The sequence below is a fragment of the Marmota marmota genome, unplaced genomic scaffold (genome assembly GCF_001458135.2).
Source record: "Marmota marmota marmota unplaced genomic scaffold, marMar, whole genome shotgun sequence".
NCBI lineage: Eukaryota > Metazoa > Chordata > Mammalia > Rodentia > Sciuridae > Marmota > Marmota marmota.
The window spans coordinates 6,663,470-6,687,002 of NW_026000196.1; the positions used below are offsets into that span (position 1 = coordinate 6,663,470).

At 45.0% G+C, this 23,533-nt stretch overlaps 1 protein-coding gene across 6 annotated transcripts in view; it reads left to right on the forward strand.

Moving 5' to 3' along the window:
- Positions 1-23,533, forward strand: part of Ntrk3 (neurotrophic receptor tyrosine kinase 3) — a 329,603-nt gene that overhangs the window by 156,547 nt on the left and 149,523 nt on the right. For all 6 annotated transcript variants that reach the window (XM_048790284.1, XM_048790285.1, XM_048790286.1 and 3 more), the window contains exon 11: positions 299-487. In XM_048790284.1, the coding sequence (XP_048646241.1) occupies positions 299-487 (189 nt within the window). The remainder of the gene's footprint in view (positions 1-298; positions 488-23,533) is intronic.

The following is a 23,533-nucleotide window of genomic DNA, read 5'->3' on the forward strand; positions in this document are numbered from 1 at the left end:
GTATTATTTTGAACTAATTTGGATTTGGGAAGAAGTGAAGATAATTTATATCACAGTCATTTTGGTACACTTTTATTTTGCAGCTATTTCCATGGCTAATGGATGGCTAATTCCTGAGAGAATTTGGGTAGGATTCTCTCAATTCAGAATTCAGCACATTCGGAGGAAATGTACTCTCCTAAAGGACTTTGCTCTTACGGAAACTGTAGTGGGAGAAATACTGAGGGCTTGGTGGGCAGGGCTAAGAATGACTGGGTGTGACCTCACCAGGCTCCCATGTCTCTTGCGGTGTGTGCAGGTCCTGTGGCTGTCATCAGTGGTGAAGAGGACTCAGCCAGCCCATTGCACCACATCAACCACGGCATCACCACACCCTCATCGCTGGACGCCGGGCCCGACACGGTTGTCATCGGCATGACCCGCATTCCAGTCATTGAGAACCCTCAGTACTTCCGTCAGGGACATAACTGCCACAAGCCAGACACGTGTAAGTACTGGGATGGAATTCTGTCCCTTCTTGGGTGGGAAGGGCGGTGTGGCAATAGACCATGTAGCTGGGGTTCTGGAACCTTCTGGGATGACCTGCCACCTGCCAATGTCCCCCAAACAGACCCTCCCTATTTGTCTCACAACTTGAAAGATAGCCATTGGGCAGATTCCCTGGGGAAGGGAGGGCTGTCGGGCTGAATCTGGTTCCCACTTTTCTTCACCTGGCTAGGGAGAGGTGTTCCCAGTAAGGCACAGACACAAATAAGGCTGGTCTTCTCTGTAGACCTGGCTTGTATAATTAGAGCACAAAACCTGACTGTCCACACAACAGCCCCCGAGGTCATTAGGGCCTCCACCTGGGCCTCCACTAGAGGGGAAGGGAATGAAGGGCGGTGAGTACCTAGCTGCCCCTCCAGTGCTCCGAAGTGCTCACTCTCTGAGAACTGGAGCACCAGCAACCCTCACCTCCCTATCGCAGACCAGAGGACTTAGGCCACCTGCTTCCTCCTCATCTCTGACCTCCTGTTCATTCCAGCCCCTTTCTTTGCATTTCTCCTCAGCCCTGCTAGGTTCCCCTTAACCCCTAGAGCTGCAGTGTCTTATCCCTCCACCCAGCAGTGTTCCCTTTGCTGGGTCTCCACGTCCAACCTGGGTCCAGCAACACCAATGCACACCCCTTCCCTTCCACTGCTCCTGTCCCCGGAAACAATCCACTGCTTCAAGAGAGCAGGCAGAGGCCCCTGGACAGCACAGACACCAGTGACTACGTGAGAGCGGGAAGGGACCCAAGTGATCAGCTAGGTTTAGGCTTTACCTTGTGGACAGGAATTCTGAAGGTCTAGGAGGCTGTGAGATCTTGATTCCTGCCCCAGGCTGCCTGCCGTGAGCTCTCTTGTCAGCCAGTCCCAGGGTAGGCCTAGGAAGAGGTGAATTCTGCTTTTGCTCATCCTCTGGGCTGAGCTCTCTGCATCTGGGCCACACTCTGAACTCACAGGGCCCTTGCTGCTCCTGCTGGGTCTTCCTGTACCAGCCTGGACATTTGGAAACCTCATCAGCCTTCGCTTCCATTTCTCTAGCTCTGATTTTTCGTAAGAGGGTCTCCACCGTGGGAGAGACTAGGCTTGAGTCAACATAAGGTCATCATTTGCCTCCCAACATTGAGTATCCTCCACAGTCTGCCTCAGAGTTTATCAAAGGCTCCCTGTCAGTGTCGGAGGAAGGATAGCTGGTGTCTGGGTTAAGCAAGGAAGAAAGATACCTGTATTTCAGATAAGCAGTGGGAAACAGTGCAAAGAATGGTTCCTTTGGCTAAAGCTCTTGTCTCAGATCAGACTTATTCCTGGCCTGGCCTGGGAGTGGCCATCCTGTGATGGTAGCGTGGTCCTAGCTCCTCCTAGGGCAGATACTGAGTTTTCCAGGATGCTACTGATATTTGAACAGAGACTTAGCTGTTGCTCTGTTGAGTATATATAGTTGATTCTCATTATTTGAGGTAGTTCTTTTCTGTAAAGTCACTGCAAACAGTGAATCAGAGAACACTGAACCATTTTTCCTAGGGGAGATACAGTATTAGGATCCTGTGAGCCTCTGGTCACGTTTTATCAGCCAGTTAATACATAACCTTGCTGTAGTATGTTGTATGTGTGTTTCCATTTAAAGAGGCCTTATTTAAGATGCTTTGTGGACTCATTAACATTGAACTCAATGGCCAACAGCTATAACTCATGTCTGTTCAAAACTTACCTATCCCTCCGTGAGACTCATCCTGTGTTTAGGAACACAAGACAGTATTTCAGAACCATGCTTGGCAGCCATCTTAAAGAACAAAATTAACAAACAAAAAAACCCAGAATGTAAAAAAAAAAAATGTGGCCTGGAAGAGACCACAAAAAAGATACTTGTTTATAGCATGAAAACTGAAATAAGAATTTCAAAACAATGTGTCATAAGTGATAAATATGTATAATTTTTATTTGCCAATTTAAATACATATTTTTTTTTTTTTTAGAAGGAAGGCAGAATGTGGCCTTGGTCAGCCTCAGCTGGAAATGTGCCCAGAGCATAACTCAAATTTTTTGCCGCTTTGGGCATGACCCACGTGAAAGCACCTCAAATACTGGTTTTGGGATTGCAAATAAACTTTAAAGAGCAGAGGGATTTGTAAGCACAGAATCTGTGAATAATGAGGATCACCTGCATTCCCATTAGTGGGATCTCTGGGTTTCCAGTTCAGAATACGATCACAGCGTCATCTCTGCTCACTGCAGCTCCTGAGTTCAGGTTATTGGCAACATTTCCGGATGGGAGGAATCTGGCACATTTTAGAGAAGTTCCCTTTGAACCATCAGAGTTATTGTCTCTGTGGGAACTTGGGAACCATGGAGAGAGCTGTGGGATCTGGTGAGAGTCCTTTGATGTCAGGACACAGTACTTAGCCAAGGAGCCACAGTACCAGGAAAACCTGGAAGAGCCTTCCTCCTAGAGCTCTCTGGGTGTGTGCTTCACAGTGGCCTTTGGAGGGATCCAGACATCCTTCTGGGTAAGCAGGAAGAGGTCAGTGAAAATGCAGGAGAAGCAGGTTTATCGATGGAGATTTGAAAGATGGGGGTGGGGCAGACAGCGTCTTGCGATGACTCCAGAGTGTCAAAGCCTTCTGTGATGAGGGAAGTACCTTTTGAGGGCAGCGATGCATCTAGCCCTCAGTAGACAGCGGACGGCTCCAGTTGTTTTTCACATAGCATGTGGGGCATGATGAACACTGTGCAGGAGCGTTGTAAATGTGTTTGGCCAATCCTCCCTCTGCTAATCCACAGTGACTTATGCAGACGGGGACAGGGAGCGCCCGGGCCAGCCCTCAGCGGAGATTCACTGGCTCAGATGCAGCTGGACTCTGATTATCGAGGCTTCACCGATTGAGGGAACTGACTCTGAGACACATCCCTGTGTGTGATGAGACACTGCCATCAATAATTAAAGCCACATGTGCCTTGGCACATAAAATGAGCAGGGAATGTTTGCAGTGGTGCAGACAAAGCTGGGGTCACTCCTTGGGAGGATGGCAAGACTTGAGGTATTCAGAGGAAAATGCTCACATTGTGGATCCCTGGGCTCGCCTGATCTGAGTCCCTTACCTTGTCCCCTTGTAAAATGCATAGTATGGGGAGGAACTGTGGGAACTTGGTGCTCACTGACTTCAGGTTTCTCCCGTCTCCTCAGCTCTGGATTGTGCACAAAGCAGCTTTCTGTCTGCACTTGTGTGTTTATCGTGAATAGTGAGCTGTAATTAGGATGCGGGTCCTCTCCATGCTCCTCACTTTCTATCTATCTTCAATCTGGTCCATGACACTTGTCATTACATGTCAGGCTGTAAGGATGTTTGGAGATCACCTGGTACAATCCCTTATCAGATGCTTGCGTCCCCTGCCTATGTTCCCAACAATGGCTCTGCATTCGGCATTGTCTTTATTCTGAAATTATTCAGCCTTTCCAGGAATTCTGAAAGAGCAGAATGAAAATGCACCTACTTGACTATGTGTGCCCAAGTATAAACCAAATAAGACCACCCTCATTATTTATGTAAAGCCTCCTGGTTCTCAAATGCATCAGGAAATAGACACAGCCTTCCTTCCCACCCAGCTGAGTGTCCTAGACTTTGGGCTGAGTCCTACAGAATGACACATCGAGGGACCTGTCCAGATGGGCCACTGGGGAGAAGGGAGAAGGTATGTTCCCTTGGTTGCCTTGGTCAGCCTTGTGACAGTTCTGGGCTGCAGAACAGGTGTTCGTGGCTATAAGGCTGGCTGCCATCTTAGAAATTGTGCTTTTGTTCTTCCCCATAGGGTGGTTGGAGGGCGTCTTGGATTTCTAAAAGGCTGTGCCTAGGTACCCATTCTCTTAATTGAGAAAGCTGAGGCCATTGAGGGGAGGTAACCCGTGTCTCCCTTCCCTCCCTTCTTTCTTCTGTCTTCAGGTGAGGACATCTGCCTTTGTTCACTGTACCTCCACTTTCAAAGGGTCAGCTCCCATCCTGGTCCTCCCACTTCTTTTCTACCCTCCCCCTGAGGTTGGGTCTGTTGGCTCCTTCTGCTCTCTGTAAACCTCTGAGGCTCCCTGACCTGCAGCCCCTCCCCTAGTTCTGCTCCCCTGGAAGCCTTCCACTCTCTGTGTTGTTCTCTTTGCAGAACTGGACCATGTTCCTTTGAGTTTTTCATCCTTGGTAGCATTTGGGTCACTTAGGCTGTGCTGACTTTTCTTTCTTTCATATTTTTTAAAAAAAATATTTATTTTTTAGTTATAGTTGGACACAATACCTTTATTTTATTTATTTATTTTTATGTGGTGCTGAGGATCAAATCCAGGGCTTCGCACGTGCTAGGTGAGTGCTCTGCCGCTGAGCCACAACCCCAGCCCTTGACTTTTCTTCTTTCATCTATTCAATCCATGTTGAGGGATTGTATTGGATCTTCTTCTGGGCTCTGAAAACAATGGGGAACAAGGACCCTCATAGCCAACATAGCTGCTCCACAAGATGGGGACAGTACCCCCTTGCACCCTTGGAGCCCTTCTCAAGGCCTTGTGCATTTACCTTTCAGCTGTCCACTGCTGACGCACCGGCCTTTACCGCCTCTTCCCAGATCCCCATCCCACACCCCCAGCTACTCATAGTGTGATCTCTGCTTTCAAATGACATCCTGTCTTCCACATCACATCCCCACTCCCTTTTCTTCCTTTCTACACCCTATTCATCCTTTAAAACCTGCCTCATTTCCAGCCTCTTGGGATCCTTCCTAGCCTATCCCCACATACCTTTTCCTTCCTTCTTTCTAACCCATGGCTTACAGTCAGTGCCATGTACATTCAGGAGTGACTTTTAACCAAATCCTAGGTCACTCTGCCAGTTCTCAAATATGTGTGTCCTATTTCCCAAATCTGATTTGGTATTTATTCCTAGAAGTAGCCATTATATATCATAATTCTTTATTTTCTGTTTCTACAGAAAATACAGCATGGGATTGGGATTAAAGAAGATGCTAACTAACAGGGTCAGATGATGTTTGAATCCTTGAATGTCCCCTACCGGCCCCTGGGTTTGAGGCTTGATCACCAGGTGGTAGAAGCTCTAAGAGGTGGGGCCTAGCGGAAGGGCATCAGGTCATTGGGGACATGCCCTTGAAGGGGGTTGTGGGACCCTGGTCCCTTCTTTGTTCTCTTTTGCTCCCTGACCGTAAGTGAGGGTTTAACCCCATTATGGGCTTACCATCGATGCTATCCAGCACCCCATCAGAGGTCAAAATTCAGGCAGTGGGTTTTGCCTGATCATGAACTAGATCCTCTCAAACTGTGATTCTGAGTAACTCTTTTCATAAATTGATTATCTAAGGTATTTGCAGTAGTGATTGCAAGCTGACTAACACAGATGGCTCCATGGTCCAGGCTTTCTAGAGATAGAGAAGGAAAGATTGCCTCTCTTAACCAAGCATTGCGCTAGCATTTCATGTTTCTTATCTTATATAATCTTTAACTGACTCTCTGAGGGAGTGCCTATTACCCCCATTTTATAGATAAAGAAACTGAGGCTCAGTGGGCTTCACTGACTTGTTCCAGATCATATAGCCATAAAGATAGAGTTTGACAGATAAACCCAGACCTGCTGACCCCAGCATCTATTCTTTTCCCATTAAATCACATTGCCTAGAATTTCAGAGCCTCTGCACATTCCCTCATACACTTCTTGAACTCGGGGAGGTAGGCTGTTGAGGAATAAAAATGCACGTGTGTGTGTGTGTGTGTGTGTGTGTGTGTGTTATGGAGACTGACTTTTCCTCATTTCCAGGGTAAGGGTGGCTTCTGCATAATGTGTTCAAGATTAACTGATGGTCCTATAGTCTCATGGCTGGGTCATCCTTGGTCTGGCTTTTGGCACTTATATTGCCTGAATTCCCCAACAAACCCATGCCCTTAAGATAAGACAATACCTGGTCCTGGTGTTTAGGTCATATTTTATCTTAAAACAAGTTTATGTTTAAAGATAAACTAAGCTGACAGTAGAGTCCCCGTATGCTTCATTTCTGTTGCCACTTGTTCCCACAGTTTTCTCTGTTATTAAAATCTTGATTAGTGTGTTACATTAGTTATAACTGGCAAACTATTACGGAGACACTCTTGTTAACCAAAGCCCAGAGTTTACTGTAGGGTTGGCTGTCTGTGTTGGTTGGTTTGTAATGGCATGTATCCACAATATTGTACTGCACAGAACAGTCACTGCTCTGGACAGAAATCCCCTGCATTCCACCTTTTCACAAACCACCCATAACTGTTCACCACGATCTTCTGTCTTCATAATTTATGACGTGTTTTCCCATGTGGCATGTAGTTGGAATCATGCAGTAGGTACTCTTTTCAGATTGGCTTCTTTCGTTGAGCAATAATAGGCACTTAAGGGTGTTCCATTTCTTTTCACAACTTTGACGGCCTATGTCTTTTTACTACTGAATGATTCTCCACTGAATAGTGTGCCGTAGCTTGTTATCCCTTCTCCTACCGAGGGATGTGATATTAGTTTCCTACAGCTGCTATAACAAAGGACCCTAGACAGGGCAGGTGTAGGAACTCTGTGAAACTCTGCCAAGAAGGGCCTGGAGATATCCAATTGGTAAAAGACACTAAAGCTAAATGTCATCGTTACCTTCACCTAGATCCAGCCTATGCTTCCCCTGAAGGGGGCTCTACATCTGAAATCAGGGTGTCAACAGAGTCATGCTTCCTCTGAAGCCTCTAGGGAGAATCCTTTCTTGCGTCTTCCTGGTGTGGTCAGCCATCTTTGTGTTCCTTGCCTTGCAGCTGCGTCGCTCTGGTCTTGTCTCCACATGTCTGTCTTCTCAGAAGAACACCAGGCATTTGGGATTAGGGAGCCCAGCCTACTCCAGCCTGACCGCCTCTTGATTTTACTAGTTACACCTGCGGTGACCCTGTTTCCAATTAAGTTGGTATTCTAAGGCACTGAGAATTAAGGCTTCAACATCATTTTTTGAAAAGGACACAACTCAACCCATGACAGACAGCTTGGTTGCCTCCTACTTGGGGCAATTATGAATAAAGCTGCTAAAGACCCACGTACAGGTTTTTGTGTGGACATAAGTTTTCAACTCACTGCATAAATACCTGGATATGTGGATTGCTGGATCCTCTGCTAAGAACATGTGGCTGTACCAAGGCAGCCCCTTTCCATTCCATCTTAGACTGGCCTCCACTGCTCAGCTCCTGTCCTGTGATCTCCTGGCCCTTGTGGGTCCACGCCCCCTTCTTGGTATACTTTCTCAAGTGTGTTGTGTGTGACCACAGAAATCTTTCTTTTTTTTTTCTTTTTCTGCTCTTAACAATTCCAGAAACTGATAGTTATGTAATTATTATTTGATATTCACATAGACTAATAGTGAAGAAACTCTACTTCTAACTTGTCACTGGCCAAAGACCAGTAGTCATGTTCATGACACAACTGGCCCTTTGATTTACTGACCGGTGTGTCCATATCTTCAACACCTTTAAAACACAGCTCATTTGAGTGATTCTCCATGGTGCCAACCTCAAGCCCACAGTAGCCCTTACGTTTTCAGGCACCTGGACCTTGTTCCTCTTTGCTTTGACCTGAAGTCCTGCTGGTGCCTTCTCTTTCCCCAGTGTCATTTGCAGGCTGACTTCCATGCTGAGTCCGTTGTTCTTCAGGAGTCTCTACACTTTGAAGGACATTTGTGCTTTCAACCTTTGGGCCCTCCTTGGTGGTGACTCTTTCATCTCCTTCCCCTAGATCCATCACAGAGCCTCTGCAGCTCATCTGGTAAATCCATCCTGGGGTCTTCCTAGCCCGTCACTCTCATGAGTCTGTCAAAACCCCATCTCTCTTTGTTCCCTCCAATTCTCTTTTGTCCTTCATTTCTTTAATCAGTCAACAAACATCCACAGGGCCCTTATAAGTGCCAGGTCCTAGGGCTAGAGCAGGAAACTGATTTTTCTTTGCACCTGATCAGCTACGCTGCCCCTCACTCTCTTTCTTTGGGGCAACTGTTTGATGCATGCTCCCACCCCAACCTATCAACCCATGAGGCAAGAACTTCCATATAGATAACTAACCCCAGAGATACGAGGCCTGTGGACCTTCTCTTTCCAGCTGGGATCTGTGGTGAGTGAGTGGCTGGTCTCCTCCTCCTCTTTTGGGCCAATTAGTCATGGAACTTGCCTTTTCTGGAAGAGGAACTGCCAAGGCTGGTTATCCAGCTGCGAAGGGGAGCACAGAGCCTGTGTTTGTAATGCAGTATTAATAGTGCATCGGCATGATATAGATTTCTGTCACCTTCTATACTAACAAACATTGCTTAGTGCAGGATAATGATGGGTGTTTATTCCCAGCCACTTAGCTCAGCATAATGGACTTGCAGATGAAATATGGAAAATGGGCTCCTTTGTCTGGGAGGCGTGGGCCTCTCCTGGAATCAGTAGCAGAGGCAACAGCAACAGCTGCCACTGTTGCAAAGTAAGCCCTCCTCGGTTTTTCTCCAGCACAGTTTCCAGGTTGACTTGCCTGTAGGCGAGAAGCGGTCTGGTCACAGGGCTGGTCTGGAGCTTTTTGGGGTGTACAGCCGAGAAAAGAAGTCTGGCATACTGTGAGCTGCCCTTTGCTCCCCACGGTCAATGTAGGAGGCAGCATTGGCTAGATGTGACATGGGAGAGAAATAGGACCCATGTGGAAGTGGTGGACTCTGGCAGGCTCCTCTTTTATTCTGCTGGCTGGACCTTGACAGTCCCCTTCAGGGGAGGCATAGGCTGGATCTAGGTGGAGGTAACGATGACATCTAGCTTTAGTGTCTTTTACCAGTTGGATATCTCTAGGCCCAGCTTTCTTGGCAGAGTTTCACAGTATATAAGTTAGGATTGTCCCCTCTGACTTTTCTTTGATCCTTTTTCTAAGATCCAATTAGGATAAGTAGCAGATTCCTGAGACTCCTATAATGCCAGTTTTGGTAAGCCGAAGGTCTCTGAAGGGAAGGATTACTCTTAACATATTACCAATTTTCTCTGTTTCTGGAAAAATCTGGATGTTGCCAGCAAGGGATATCTTAGGAGCTGAGGGAGGAAGCCTCCAGCCCACAGGCTTGAGCTAAAAAATGCTCACTAGCTTATTTTGAGAGTCTCAGCCCCGAGAGATGGACATCTGCTGGACACGGACTTCTGAATGCCCCAAATGTTGGTACAATCCAAGCATGGCACTTTGACATTGTTTCCCATTCTAGGAAGGAAAAAAAAAAAAACATCAAACAATGCTGTTTCCCCTGAATTATCTGAAAACCCTAAGCGTTCCTGAGATGCACTTTAGTGCTGTAACCAACATGTTCAATGGGACAGGCTCACGTCCATCTCCCCGAGGCCAATGCAACCTGCTTTCCTGTTGATTACCATGACCTCATCTGTTCTGCGCTTCACTGCTATAATCACATACTCAAAGTTAGTAGCTGCATGCAGTCATGCTAATTAAGTAATTAGGTGTAATTATGCTCACTGTAAATACACAGAAATTGGCTAAAAAAAGTACTTGAGGGATAAGCATGTGCTTCATGGTCGAAGGTGAAGAATGATAAGAACCCCCAGCCAGGCTGGAGCAATGTCATCTCGTGGTGGAATGTGAGCCCGACAGAAGCTGTGCCCAGGAGGGGGAAGCGAGAGGGAGATGAAGTAGGTCCTCTGCTTGCTGCCCAGAGCCCTAGAAGCAGAAGAACTCCTCGTCTTCCTGGCATGTTTTGGCCTCGGTCTTATTTTCAAGGAGTGAGAAGATGAACTCTCCTCCTGAGATCCTTTCCAGCTCAAGGTTTCCTGGAGATGCGTTTACTCTTTTCTCCCTCGCTTGGATTCGGGCATCCAGTCTGTGTTGGAGTTTCAAGGGGTGAGAATTCTGAACCAGCCAAGACATATACAGGGGGCAAAGAGGAATCAAAAGATGGTCTTTATTTGCTGGGCTGAAGAAGGTTGGTTAGACTTAAAGCCAGAATGGGTTAAGCCCTTCCCAAGCCTTGAACTTAGGACACACAGACCCGATGCTGGTCTTCTGAGCAGGTGTGCTTCCATCCAGTTGCCACAGAGGTTCGTGGTCGGCCTCCTGTTCTGTGAATCAGAGTTTGGAAGCCCCCAGGAAGACCACCCACAGGGCGTCTCCTGAGTTTTGCTGAATCCTATCCAGAAAAGAACTGTGATGGCAGATGGAGAGCTCTGTCTGTCTTACCCTTCTGGTAATTACTCTTCTCACAGGGAGGAGCCAGGAATAGGGACTGAGGAAAGGACACTGGGGGTGACTTCCCATGTCTCCAAGGAGACTGAAATTCCTACTTTAGGGGCAGAGGTTAAAAAGCAGGAAAAGGGAAAGAGATCCTGCCTTAACTTAAGGACAGCAGGGGGCTCCTGTCACTAGTGGTGGCCCCTGTTAGTATTCTCTTTCCAGAAGTCCTTGTCCAAGAGAAAACAGTCATCATCTCTGTCTCCTGAACATGAGTCATTCTCCCCGTGGGAGGAGGGCAGATGTGCCCAGGAGGCCGGGAGCTTCTCCTTCCCCTTGTACCATATTCCTGATGGCCGATGGCTGAACACCAGAGCTCTGCCCTTCTCTTGGCCAAGAAGCCAAGAGTCCAGATGTCCTTCAGTCTTCTCCTCCTGCTGCCTCTAGTTCAGTGTTTCCCAAACTGTGCATTAAGGAGTGTTAATAGGCATTTCTTCCCTCACTCCCCCAAATATTCCATGGTCAATAAGTTTGGGAAAACTGGATTAAGTACATTTCTGACTGTGAGAATTCTGCGAGCCTTGAGTGCTAAAGCCATCCTGGCTTTCCAGCAGGGACCTTGGATCTACAGCATTTCCCAAATGCCTGACACCACTGAACCTGATTTTGAGGCTCATCCGTTAGCATCTCTGTGGAGGTAGATGTTTGGTGGATCACATCCTGGGCCATCCTGGGGTTCAGGGTTCTGTTGTCACCTCCACAGCAGATGGGGTGGCTCACTCTGATGGCGCCCAGATGGGGCCTGACCCCCTTTGGCACAGGCACTGTCACATGTATTCCTAAGCCTCCTGGAGGGACAGGAAGTGGCTGCATTCCATGGGAACACCCAGGGTTGGGGTGTGGCATTCTTCAGGATTTCTGGCAGAGCATCAAGTGCCCTTTGTTCAAGTGCATCAGGGTCTTTGCATGTTGCTTTCTGCCTAGAAGCTCTTGCAGGTGCTCCTAACACTTCTAAACCCCTAGATCCGGAGATGCTGGTCATAGCCAGATTTTTACTGCATTCCTCATTTCTAGGCGGATTGGAATCTCAGGGAGCTGCTCTTACAGGGGAGTACACACCCAGCACACCCAGGATGCATCTGCCTTCCCAAAGTCATAGTCTCCAAACCATTCTGTGGAAGGTCAATGCATGTCTTTATTTTAAGAGAACGTGGTGCTATTGGCATGGAATGGGCTGGGCCAGGACAGGGTCTAGCAGCTGAGAGTATGAACCAAACGCTTGGTTACAGCAGATCTTTACTACAGAAAATGTGCATAGATCCATTAGTACAGAAAATGACATGAGCATGGGTGGTCCTAGAGACATGTCCCTCCTGCCAGGCCAGCCAGCACATGACTGTGGGCATCTGCCCTCTGTAGATTTGAGGTAAGAAAAGGTAGTCACCATGGCCAGTAGTTTTTTTTTAAATAATTTATTTATTTATTCTAATTAGGTATATATGACAGCAGAATGCATTTTGATTCATTGTACACAATTGCAGCACAACTTTACATTTCTGTGGTTGTCCATGATGTTGCGTCACACCATACATACAGTCATACATGTACGTAGGGTAATGATGTCCATCTCATTCCACCATCTTTCCTGCTCCCAAGCCCCTTCTCCTCCCCTTGGCAGGTAGCTTTTGAGAGCAACTGGTATGAGAATTTGAAAAGACTCTGTTCGACTTGTGTATATTTTACATATTCGATTATTCTTGCTTGACAGTATTTCTACAACTATCATTCCGACTTTTGTAAACATGCTACTGGGGAAGATCAGTTTCATGGTACCCAAAAAAAGTATGATACAAAGCTTAGAGTTATTTCTGAAAAGATAAGAATTCTTCCCTCCAGCGACTTCTTTTCCCACAACCCTAAGCAATAGCATTTTATCACCCAGACCCACAGCCACAAAGATATTCTTAGGAATAGGGACTGTAATATGTTGGTTGTCAGGAAATGATCAATCGATGCAGATGAGCAGAGGGCCCAGGCCAATTTCCTTTTGGGTTAATGAAACTGAAAAGCTGGGGGCTCAACTACAGGGTGGGAGAGAGATCCATGGAGGATTTCTTTGTTTGATTCTTTGTTTTACCATCCCCCTTTGGCAGCCAAATTTATTTTTTTGAAACCAATCTCCCCTGCTCTCCCATACACCTGCCAAGGCGCAGTACAGTGATTTTCCTAGGTGTGTGCCTGTATGTGTTCCTCTATAGTTAGGGCTTCCATGCCCATCTCCTGTGTATCAGAGTCTTGTTTGTATCTGTGCACATCTCATGTGTTGGACACTGATTATATCAGTTGAGATCCTTTTGTCTGAAAGGATTAAATGATTTGGAGAGTTTTTTTTTTTTCCTGTGCTGCAGATTTAACCTAGAACCTTGAGCACGTTAGGCAAACTCTCTGCCTCTGAGCCCTTGTCTGAAAATATCAGACAATCCTGACCCACTGGGCTTAAATAAGAAAAAAAAAAAATTGATAATCACACAAATTAGACACATTGAGGAGCTCATTTTAGGGTATTCCAGAACTCTAGCTCTGCTTTCTTGGGATTGTCTTGCCTCTATTTTTCTTTGTTTTGCTTTGCCACCAGGCTAACTCACCACCTGATTACAAGATGGTTGCAGAAGCTCCAAACATTGCAACCAGATACACAGAACAAGGGCAGCACAGTGTTGTGTCTTTTTGTTGGTTGCCCCCAGCAATCTTTCTCTCTTGTCTTATTGGCTGGAATTACATTATATGTTTGTTCCTAAACCAGACACTCCTAAGGAGAATGGAATTACTATAAGCACTTTTGACTTCCCAAGAGTCTCTCCTGTAACCTCATATGAAACTCATTTTCCCTGGGGCATATGGCTATGAGGAGGGTAGTGAACCCACAGAATCAGGGTTCTGATAGCAAGAAAGGGGAAACAGCTGCTAGAGACGGCAGTGCCTGCCACTCCAGTTCTCCACACACTCACCCAACTTCCTGCCTTACAAATACCATTGCCCTTGTATCTAGGAGTGAGCAGGAGCCTCTTAGGTATAATGGTGGAAGAAAGATGAGAACATGGATCCCATGTAGATTTTACTCCTTGCGTGTCTCCTCTTAGAGCAAGCTGGTGATATGCAGTGGTGGTCATCCCTAGTCTGGTCTGGTGAATTGTGGCATATTTCAGGGCTATGCTCGTGTGCCCAGGTAAAGAAAAATCTGTGCATTTGTTCCTGTTGGATCTGGTTAGCTGGTTGAGTAAGCCAGGCGAGTTCCTGGGGGCAGCTTTGTTATCCTTGGGTATAGTTCCTTGACAGTGGATGAGCATAGGAGTGGATGGGTGAAGACAGGGTCAGAAGGGGATTAGTGAAAAGAAGAGGAAAAATACCCTCTTTTATTGAATACCTACGGAGGGCCAGACTCTGAACTTAAAGTACATTAACAATATGTGCTGAGAGAGTTTAAGAAATTAATAAATTGGTTAATCCTCACAAAAATCACCTGCGGCAGATACTACTGCTTTCCCCATACCATAGGTGAGGAACTGAGGCACCAGGAATGATTCAGGCATGCTGGAGTCTCACAGCTAGGAAATGACCAAACTAGGATGTAACAGAGCTCACCACCCTCTCTTCTTATGTAATCTTTCTCTGTCCCCTTAAATCATCCTGTAATATAAGTGCCATGGTCTCCACTTTGCAGATGAGGAGTTCTCTAGGAACTTGGAAAAGTTGAGGGACTTGCTCAAGGACACTTGCTGGTGAAAGGCAGAGCCAGTTTGCAGACTCAGGTGTTTATAAGAAAATCTCTTCTTGTGACTCCAGCTACCCCCCCTCACTGTTCTCCAACCTGTGCTTCACCTGTGCTCCTACAGGAGACCAAGGAAGATCTCTGGAGATTTCTGACAGACTCTAGCTCAGATGACCCTTCAGGAAATCAGCAGATGGTGGTCCCTCTCCAGCACCTCTGTGTCTCCCGTGGAGCCACCCTCCTCCTCACTCCCAATCCAGGAGGTCAATTAGCATTCCAGAGGTCCAGAAATCAGGTCTCCCAGAAGTAAGGTCCCACTAGAGACAAGCACCGGAGGAGGTGCAGGAGCCACCTGGAAGAAGAACCAAAGTCCTTAGAGCCAGCTTGTCCTCTTTCTTGGCCAAGTCTCCTTTCCTCCTGATCTGGTGGTTACATAGCTTAATGCGTCACCCAGATTATGGCCAGACCCTTCCCAGGAATGGCATTAGCTTCTGTCCCCAGACCAGGAATTGCTGGTGATCCAACACCTCCTGGTGCTCGGTTCTGCTGAGCTGGGCAGCCCTAATGCCACTGGTAATGAAGAAGTGTTGGGACTAAACTCCTAATAGCTCATTGATTGGTTGAATTATGCTCAGTGTAATTCTGAAAATAGATTTTAAATATGTGCTTGGGGATTTGTGGGGATTTGTTACTTAGGAGCTTTAACTCAGTCATGTCTGATTCGACAGATTAACTTCAGTGGCTTGTGCCTGGGCCATGATGTTCACCTGCACAAGACCCCTACCCCAAGCCAGGTGGTGGGGGTGGGTATTGGGGTGTGTAAGGGTCCTCTCCCCTTCACACACATCCCTTGGGAAGGTTAACTTGGCTGAACCAACCACTGTAATCCCCTCAATATTTTAAGGTGGGACAGAGATACCATAGATTCCAAGTTGCTCTCTTCCCTATTCTAAGCTGTCACTTTTCTTAGAGGAGCCACTTGGGGGAAAAAACAAAGGGAAGCCTTCCCAGGAGGCCCAGCTCAGCAGCCTGTGGCATACAGGGGCACCACCTCGTCTGCTGCATCCCTGCATCCCCAGGTCTAAGTGGGAGCTGTATGCACCACTCCTGGTCTGGGGCTGGACTTCAGCCCATGTTTCTCCTCGTTAATTCAGAGATAGAAGAAAAGCTATTGAGAGCCACTCTGTGAGGGGCCATCAGCAGATAATACACAGAGACCTTCCAACACACCTAAAAATGTCCGCCATATCTTTTTCTCTAATCTAGCAGAGACCTAAAATGCAGGGTGCATCGGAAACAAATGAGGGGTGTTGTAAGTGAGCCTCCAGGAGGCAAAAGGGGAGATACAGTGGTACCATATTGCTAAGGGGAAATCAGCCAGCTCTTTTTTTTTTTTTTTCCATATCTTCTACTCTTCTATTTTACCCTCTGTCTGAAAGGCTATCTCACCACTTCCCTGGGGTACTTTATACCCAGCCAGTCATTAGAGAGAACAGTCTTCTCCAGGAAGGGGGGGAAGTAAAAACAAAACCTGGAAGAAAAGGGAAAAAAAAATTACACTCTGCTCTAATAAAGAAATTACTGACGTTCTACATTATGAACTGTATTAATTTTTAATGGCTGAGAAAGGAGTTGATTTATAATGCATCCTTCCCGGCTGCAGAGCCTGTCCCCAGCTAATAAATAAATGACAGGTCTCTTGTATTAAAAGTATCCGTCATTTTACATTGTTGGAATGTGAATGGCGAGAGAGGCATTGAAAGAGAGGCCCCTGGGAGGGGGCGTGCCCTGCTGTGCCCAGCTGGAGAAGGGGCTGCCAGGGAGCATGGCCTCTTTCTGAAACAGGAGCTAAGCTCATTCTTTCCTCTTGGTTTCAGCAAAGTGACCCAAATAGCTCCAGCTCCTGTGGTCCAGGAAAACGTTCCTCAGAAGGTTTCTTCTTAGGAAGAGTTCACAGGGCAAATTTACATTCCTGGTCCTTAAGCAGAATTATCCATTACTTGTCCCCACATATCCGAGCCAGGCACCTTAGGGATCCCTCATGAGCCCCCCCAAGTGTTTACTGCTGGGACTAAGCATTTAGTACTTTGCCCTTTGTCGGTGGTGATCTGGGACTCACAACTTTGGTTTGCCTCTTGATGACTCTTAAGAAAACACATACACAAACAAACGAGAGTTAACATTTGTCTGTGCTTCCAAAGTAATACATGCTCTTTGTAAATAGTTTTGGGGAAATACAGAAAGGTAAAAAGAAGGAAATAAGAATTATACCAAATATCACCCAGAGATGAATGCTATGAGCATTTTGTTGTATTGTCTTCCAGTCTTTTCACCTTACATAGATAGGTATACTTGCAAGCAAATAATACACACAGCCATGCTTACACGAAAACACTCATGAACAATGTGCAAAAATGAGACCATATTCTGACTGTACTTTTATAGTCTGAATTTATCATTTTGTAACAAACATATCATAGGTTTTTATCTCATGTCATTAAAAATGATGCAACTGTTTTATTTTGATTTCATTTTACTTTTGGGACTGGGGGTTGAACCCCGGGGTGCTTTGTGACTGAGCCACAGTCCCAGTCTTTTTGATTTTTTATTTTGAGATGGGATCTTGTTAAGAGGCTGGCCTCCAACTTGGGGTTCTCCTGCCTCATCCTCCCAAGTCACTGGGATTATAGGTGTGCGCCACTGCATGCAGCTTGGGGAAGATACTTTATAGTGATTGCATGTGTATGGCTGGGTGGTATTCACATTAGTGCCATTGCAAAGGTACACCAAGATGCACTCTTTGTCCTCTATTATAATGCCAACTTCAAAGTAAACACAGTGTGGGAGAAGAATGAGTACAAAGGATGATTTTTACACAGAGCTTCTAATTATGGAGCAACCACTATGATGCAGAATTGGTGCAATGAGGCTGAGAGATACACAGAGTGGGCTTGTCCCTGCACCCCAGCTGGGGAGATGGACCCATAAATAGTTCCCGGCGATATAAGCATAATGCAGAGACCTGCGACTGAAGGACCAAGTGTGCTTAGAGAGAGATGGCTTGTTTAAATTAGAAGGGCAGAGGCTTGAATGAGGGAGGGAGTGTTTGCGCTAGAAAGCCGTGGAGAATTTGGACAGGCAGAGTTGGAAAAGGCCCTGTCAGTAGCTGGACAGAGAGGGGGCAAGGCTTTGGACAACAGGGTTGGAGGTCAGGGCTGACCCCAGAAGAACTCCTGGGGCAGAGGGAGTACATGAAATAGTACAGATCCTTGAACAGTAATTATGAATTTCTTCATAGGATTTGCACTTAATTAAGTCAAGTCCCTGTTTACTACAGTTGGGGCTGTTAATGTTTCTCAGAAATAAGTGAGTTGAGAGGTAAAGAAGCCATCAGTATTCTAATAACAAAGGTCAAATGAAGTAGGCCATTCTCTCTGAATTTAGGGACAGTTTCAAGCAGATATGGAAAACCCCTGTTCCAGAAAGGAGAGAGATGAAACCTTCACTGCATATACCTTTCAGCACAAGCAACGGTATTTAGAAAATGAGAGACACTCAGTGATCACTGCCAGCAGGTTCGGCTCCTTCTGATTTATTTATATTGTCTTCCTAGGCTTATAAAAATGGAAGTTTGCCTGGATTTTGAGACTTGCGTTTCTATCCTTCCACTTAGGAATTTATTTCTTGATTTGTCGTGCACAGTTCTAAACATAGATAGACCCCTGAGTTTTGCTTTTGGAAAAAAAAAAAAAAAAAAAAAGAAAGAAAGAAAAAAGCAAGAAACTCTCTGAGCTCGTAAGGAGGAGGAACAGAGACCTCATTCCAGCAAGGAATCCGCTCCCATGTTGCAGGAGAGTGATGCAGGATCCCGGAAGCATGTGTTTTTCAAATATTTGAAGAGCCTGTGTTTTCTGCTATGTTGGAACGTAGCAACCCAAGAGGAAGTCTTTGCTGGGCTTGGTTTTGTAATGATCCCCGCTTGTATTTTTGCCTTCAAATCTTGGACCCAAAATTATTCTAGCAATAAGACTTAGTGAAAAGCAAAATTTTTCCTTTTCTGCTCTTTAATTCTTTCTTAACTTTCTTATGGAATCTAGAAGTGTGTGTGTGTGTGTGTGTGTGTGTGTGTGTGGTGTGTTTTGTTTTAGTTTGAACAAGACCTACAAGACCCATGGAGACTGATGTCTTCATTCTATAGATGAGAAGATTTAGGGCCAAACACATACAGTGACTTTGAGCCACGTAAGTATTTGGAGGAAGGAAAGGGACAAGGCTGATGGCTATTGTCTCATAATGTTTCTCACTTCTTCCGAACCTGTAAGTGGAAATGCAATCTTTTCATTTCCCCCAAAGAAGCTGATTTTGTCTGGGCCATTTAATAAGGAATGTCTGACAAAGGTGAATAGTCTGTCTCAGGTGCTACTGTAATTGCTGCAGAAATTGTTTTTAGTGTCTTTGGGGAATTCTGCAGTTGAACCCAGAAGGCATCCTTATCAAGTACAGTTTGTTCTGATGCTTCTACGAATTTTAAGAACCTCAAAATATCACTGTTTCTCTTTGGAGTGATTCCTTGTTATTTTAGTAAACTTTCAAGGGGCTCAGGCACTCTGGCCCTCTGGGTTCCTGGGAAGGTAGTGTTACTATTTTAATGTTTCCTCTGGCTTTCTGTAGCCCGTCACCGATACAGGAGTCTTCACACATGATCCGAAATGTAATTTGGGCTCAATGGATCTTTTAGTAGAGCATCTGAGTTCCTGATGGTATTAGAAAGAAGAAAACTTAGGGCTAAGCATCTGTTTGAGTCTCATGCAGCTTTCTTGTTGCTGCAGTCAGATTACAAAGGGAATTCATTTCTACTCCTCAACTTTTAAATGACTTCACATGACTTGCAGTTGACAAACAGCACATGGGGACTCCTCTTGCCTTTCATTGTTTCTGCGGAAAATTGGTTGATAGAGCATCGCCGAGTGTGTAGTTTTTCACCCTCAGGCATTTCATCAACCAGCCCTGGCTGATGGCCCACTGCGCGGAGAGCCCTGTGCTAGGAAAGGCACCCTGGTCTCATCCCACACCTGGTTATGCTCTGACCTGAAGGAAGAGGCTGTGAGTGATTTTAAAGTGTCTCATCTATGCAGTTTCAGCTATCGACCGAGGAATTAAGTTGAGGGTTCTCAAAGTGTAGCCCCCAGACCACCAGCAGCGATACCATGTGGGAACTTGTTAGAAGTACAATTTCCTGGAATTCACTCTGACCCCCCAAATCTGAAACTCTGGGTGTGGGTCTCAGGAATTTGACAAGCCCTTGGGTGATCCTGGTTTACATCAAAGTGTGAGAAGCACTGTGGAAGATATTGGTGCTGTTTTTTTTTTTTTAAATATATATCTTTGATTCAGAATAATTGTTGAAATTGAGAGGTGTTCAGTACAATTATTGACAGCATTTTTAAAATATTGAGCATCTGCTAAGTTCTAGATGCTGTAATGTATGCTGGGGTCACAAATAAGTAAAAATTTGGTCTTCCTAATGTGCTTATTTTGATATGAATTTGTAAAAACACCTTTTTTTTTTGTAATGATAATCTAAGCAAATGGCCCAAATCTTCATTCTCACCTCACCTGTGACATCCATGCTGTTTCCGGTTCCCTCCAAATAAGGAATATTGCCAGAGTTTGGAGTTAGAGTATTGTGAGGGTGAGAAATGGGATGTGAGCAAGAGGGAGGGATCAGGAGTGGGGTAAAGATGTCAGTGTTTCCGATTACTTTAGAATAATAAAGGACAGTTGTGTAAAGATTTGCATTTTAGGTGTGTTAATATGCTTCCCTATGTCAAAATTGCTACTTCTGTCAAAATGGCAGCATTGGAATATCCCATCCCATCAGGATTCCATTTTCTGGGGTTTGTGGGTGATGTAGGGGTGGCAGGATAAAGTTGGGCTCTGTGGACTTGAACATTGGAGTCTAGATTTGCTGCTTCTCTCCAAGTCTCTGTGAGCCTCTTCAGGTCTCTCTGAGTGTTAAATGAAGTAACGTATGGAAGGGGCTTGGAACAGCTGCCTACATCTAGGAAGCAATTGCTAACTTCTAGCTATTAGTAGTATCAGTGCAGTTTGCCTTAGTTACAGTGAAGAAGGAATTACAAATGTCAGGAAAATACTTCTGCCCCACCAGATTATCCCAGGGGTATCTGACTATGCAGATTTGCTTTGCCATCATTTGTAAGTCACTTTCCCTTCCATCAAGTAACCTGTCCTGGGAAATGTGTCCCATGTAGAAGCCCCTGCCATGCTCTGTTGCTGTGGTTCAGTGGCTGGTGATTATGCATGCTGCTGGGTATGTGTACCTTCAGTTATGGCTGCTGCACAGCCTTAACCATTAACCCAGTCCCAGCCCGTCACCTCATTGCCAAGGTCAAGGAGTGGATTTCGCTAGAAAATATCAGATTAGTGAGAATTTCATTATGATTTCTAAATGTTCTGAAAATATACAAATACAGCAAATGTCCCTTAATATATTGAATTTAGATATATCTAACCTCTTCCTGTTCAATATGAAATATGCATATTTTGCAAGTCCTTGATAGACTTATGAATAGAGCCACATTTTAATATGTTCCCTGCTAAACTGTTTGATTTTTTTTTTTTTTTAAAGCAAGCCGGAGACTGAGCTTTCTGTTGGTGAATGCTTACTGATGAGCAGTAATTATAGGCAGCAAGAGGCAAGAGGGAGGGCAGGCAGAGGGGACAGCCTAAGTAAAGGTGTGGAAGTGGCTTCTGGGGTGTGAACACAGTTACAGTGACCTGTGGACCATGCTTGTTTGTCCCAAACTGTTGAAGCCAATGTTGGAGAACAGGAATATTTCCCAACAATCGTGGATTAGAAAAGAACAAAAAGAAGAACCTTTTCCAAAAAAGATGATTTTTTTTTCTTTCATGAATAGTATAAGTGTGACTTTTGTTTGATGGCAAGATCTGAACTGCAAATTCTGCAAGCCAGATCCAGGTAACTGCTATTATCCCATGGTGTGCTATCAGGCAAGTGATGTGGGAACATTGAGATGTGTCTGTGTGTAGCACACTTAGACCTGTTGGTTTCCCAGGTTATTCCCTGTATAACAATTCTTTGATATTTTATGTGTGTGAGTGTGGATGTGGGTGTGTAAATCCCACAGCACTGGAGGTAATAGTACACTTTGCTCTTACATTTTTAAGGTCTGTTATTGGACCTGAGGTAGATAAAAATATAATGTGTATTCTTAAAAACATTTCCCCTTCCTCAGTAGTTTTATGACATTGCTCATAGATTTCAAATCTATTAGTAATATATGAATATGTTCAATATTACCTTATTTGTCATTTACAAAAGCAAGTATAGTTTCTGTAATTAACTAATTTTTTTGATACTGAGGACTGAATCCAATGATGCTTGGATTACATTACCACTGAATGACATCCCCAGCCCTTTATATATAATTTTAGTTTGAGGCAGGGTCTCACTAAGTTGATGAGATACCTTGAACTTGCAATCCTCCTGCCTTAGCCTCCCAAGCTGCTGGTATTACAGGCATGCACCATTGTTCTCAGTGCAAATATAGTTTTATTTTTCTCATCCTTGTCTTTTTCACCAGTAGAAACTACTACCAATTGTAAAAAGAACTACCAATTTATTTAACATAAACTGTCCTCATTTTCCCAAGATATTCGTATTGTAAATCAGTATTGAGGTGGTGGTTAGAGCCTTGATAATGGATTGATATAGATTGAGAAAGTTTGGAGGAGATTGAAAGTTCCAGAGCAGAGTCCTGGACTTGGACTGCCGATTAGGAAGAAACAGTTAGAGAAACAAGGGGAATGGGACGTTGGAGAGGACTATGAGGTGTAGTGAGGACATGTACACGGGCCAGATGGTGAAGGTGATCCCCAGATTACCAGAATGAAAAAGGAACTGGTTATGAGGAACAGGCCAGAGACCAGAAGAAATGGACAAAAGGATCACGTAGCCTTTGCCTTCTAGATTTGAAGGAAATTTGGGGCAAGTCCCATGCCTGATCATTTGGAAGATTTCTCCTACTTTCTACATCCTGTATTTTTGTTTGGATAGGTTTGGTGAATCTTAGGACAAAAGAGTCCATGATTATGTTTCGGAGGAAAAGCATCCTATGATGTTTTCTTTCCTGCATGAATCTGAGGAACGGAAGTGCCACATATAGCCCTGTGGATGGGAGTCGCATGTCCTTGTAGAAAAATCTGGAGTTTAGTTCCAACCCCAGCTCCATAACTTAAAAACTGTGATTCTTTAAGTGAGCCATTTAGCTTCTCATCTGCAAAATAGCATCTTGCAGGGTTACCATAAGGTAGAGATTGTAAACCAGTGGCTCTGGGTCATGCGCAGCCCACAGTGGTATACCGATTGGCCTATGTAAAGCATTTTCAGTCTTTGTTTAATTGGTTGCTAATGAGTAAAACTTGGGAATAGTCACATAAAAGCTTTACATTTCTAATTTCTTTTGAAACAGAAGGAACTGGCTACACTGGTTTGCATTGATAAGTAGCAACTGTCAACTAGAACCTAGAGGGAGAGCCCTCCTTGGACAGAGCGGGCTTCCTCCCTTTTGCTGAAGCCCCATTTACTTTTTATTATCTTAAGCCTGACTCCTCCCAATCATTTACATTGCTTTCCTCACCTGGCTTTTATGGTCATTGCAGTTCGTGACTCTCTTTTTTTAAATCAAGTAATACAGAAGATGTAAGCAAAGTACTCCACATGTAGTAATAGCTGCACCAATTGAATGTTAGCTAATGTTATCATTATCATGGCTATCATCAAAATTATCCTCAAATTTTTAACCAAGTGGAGAATTAAAGTTCTTGAATGTGTCACTGAGGTTTTTCCAGACCTCTTCAGCTAGAAGCCTCAATAATAAGTGGATAGTGACCACTCTCTTCCCACTCAACTAACCTCTTCTGTCCCATCAATAGGGCCCTGCAAGGCAGCTAGAAAACAAAACCACAAATCTGTC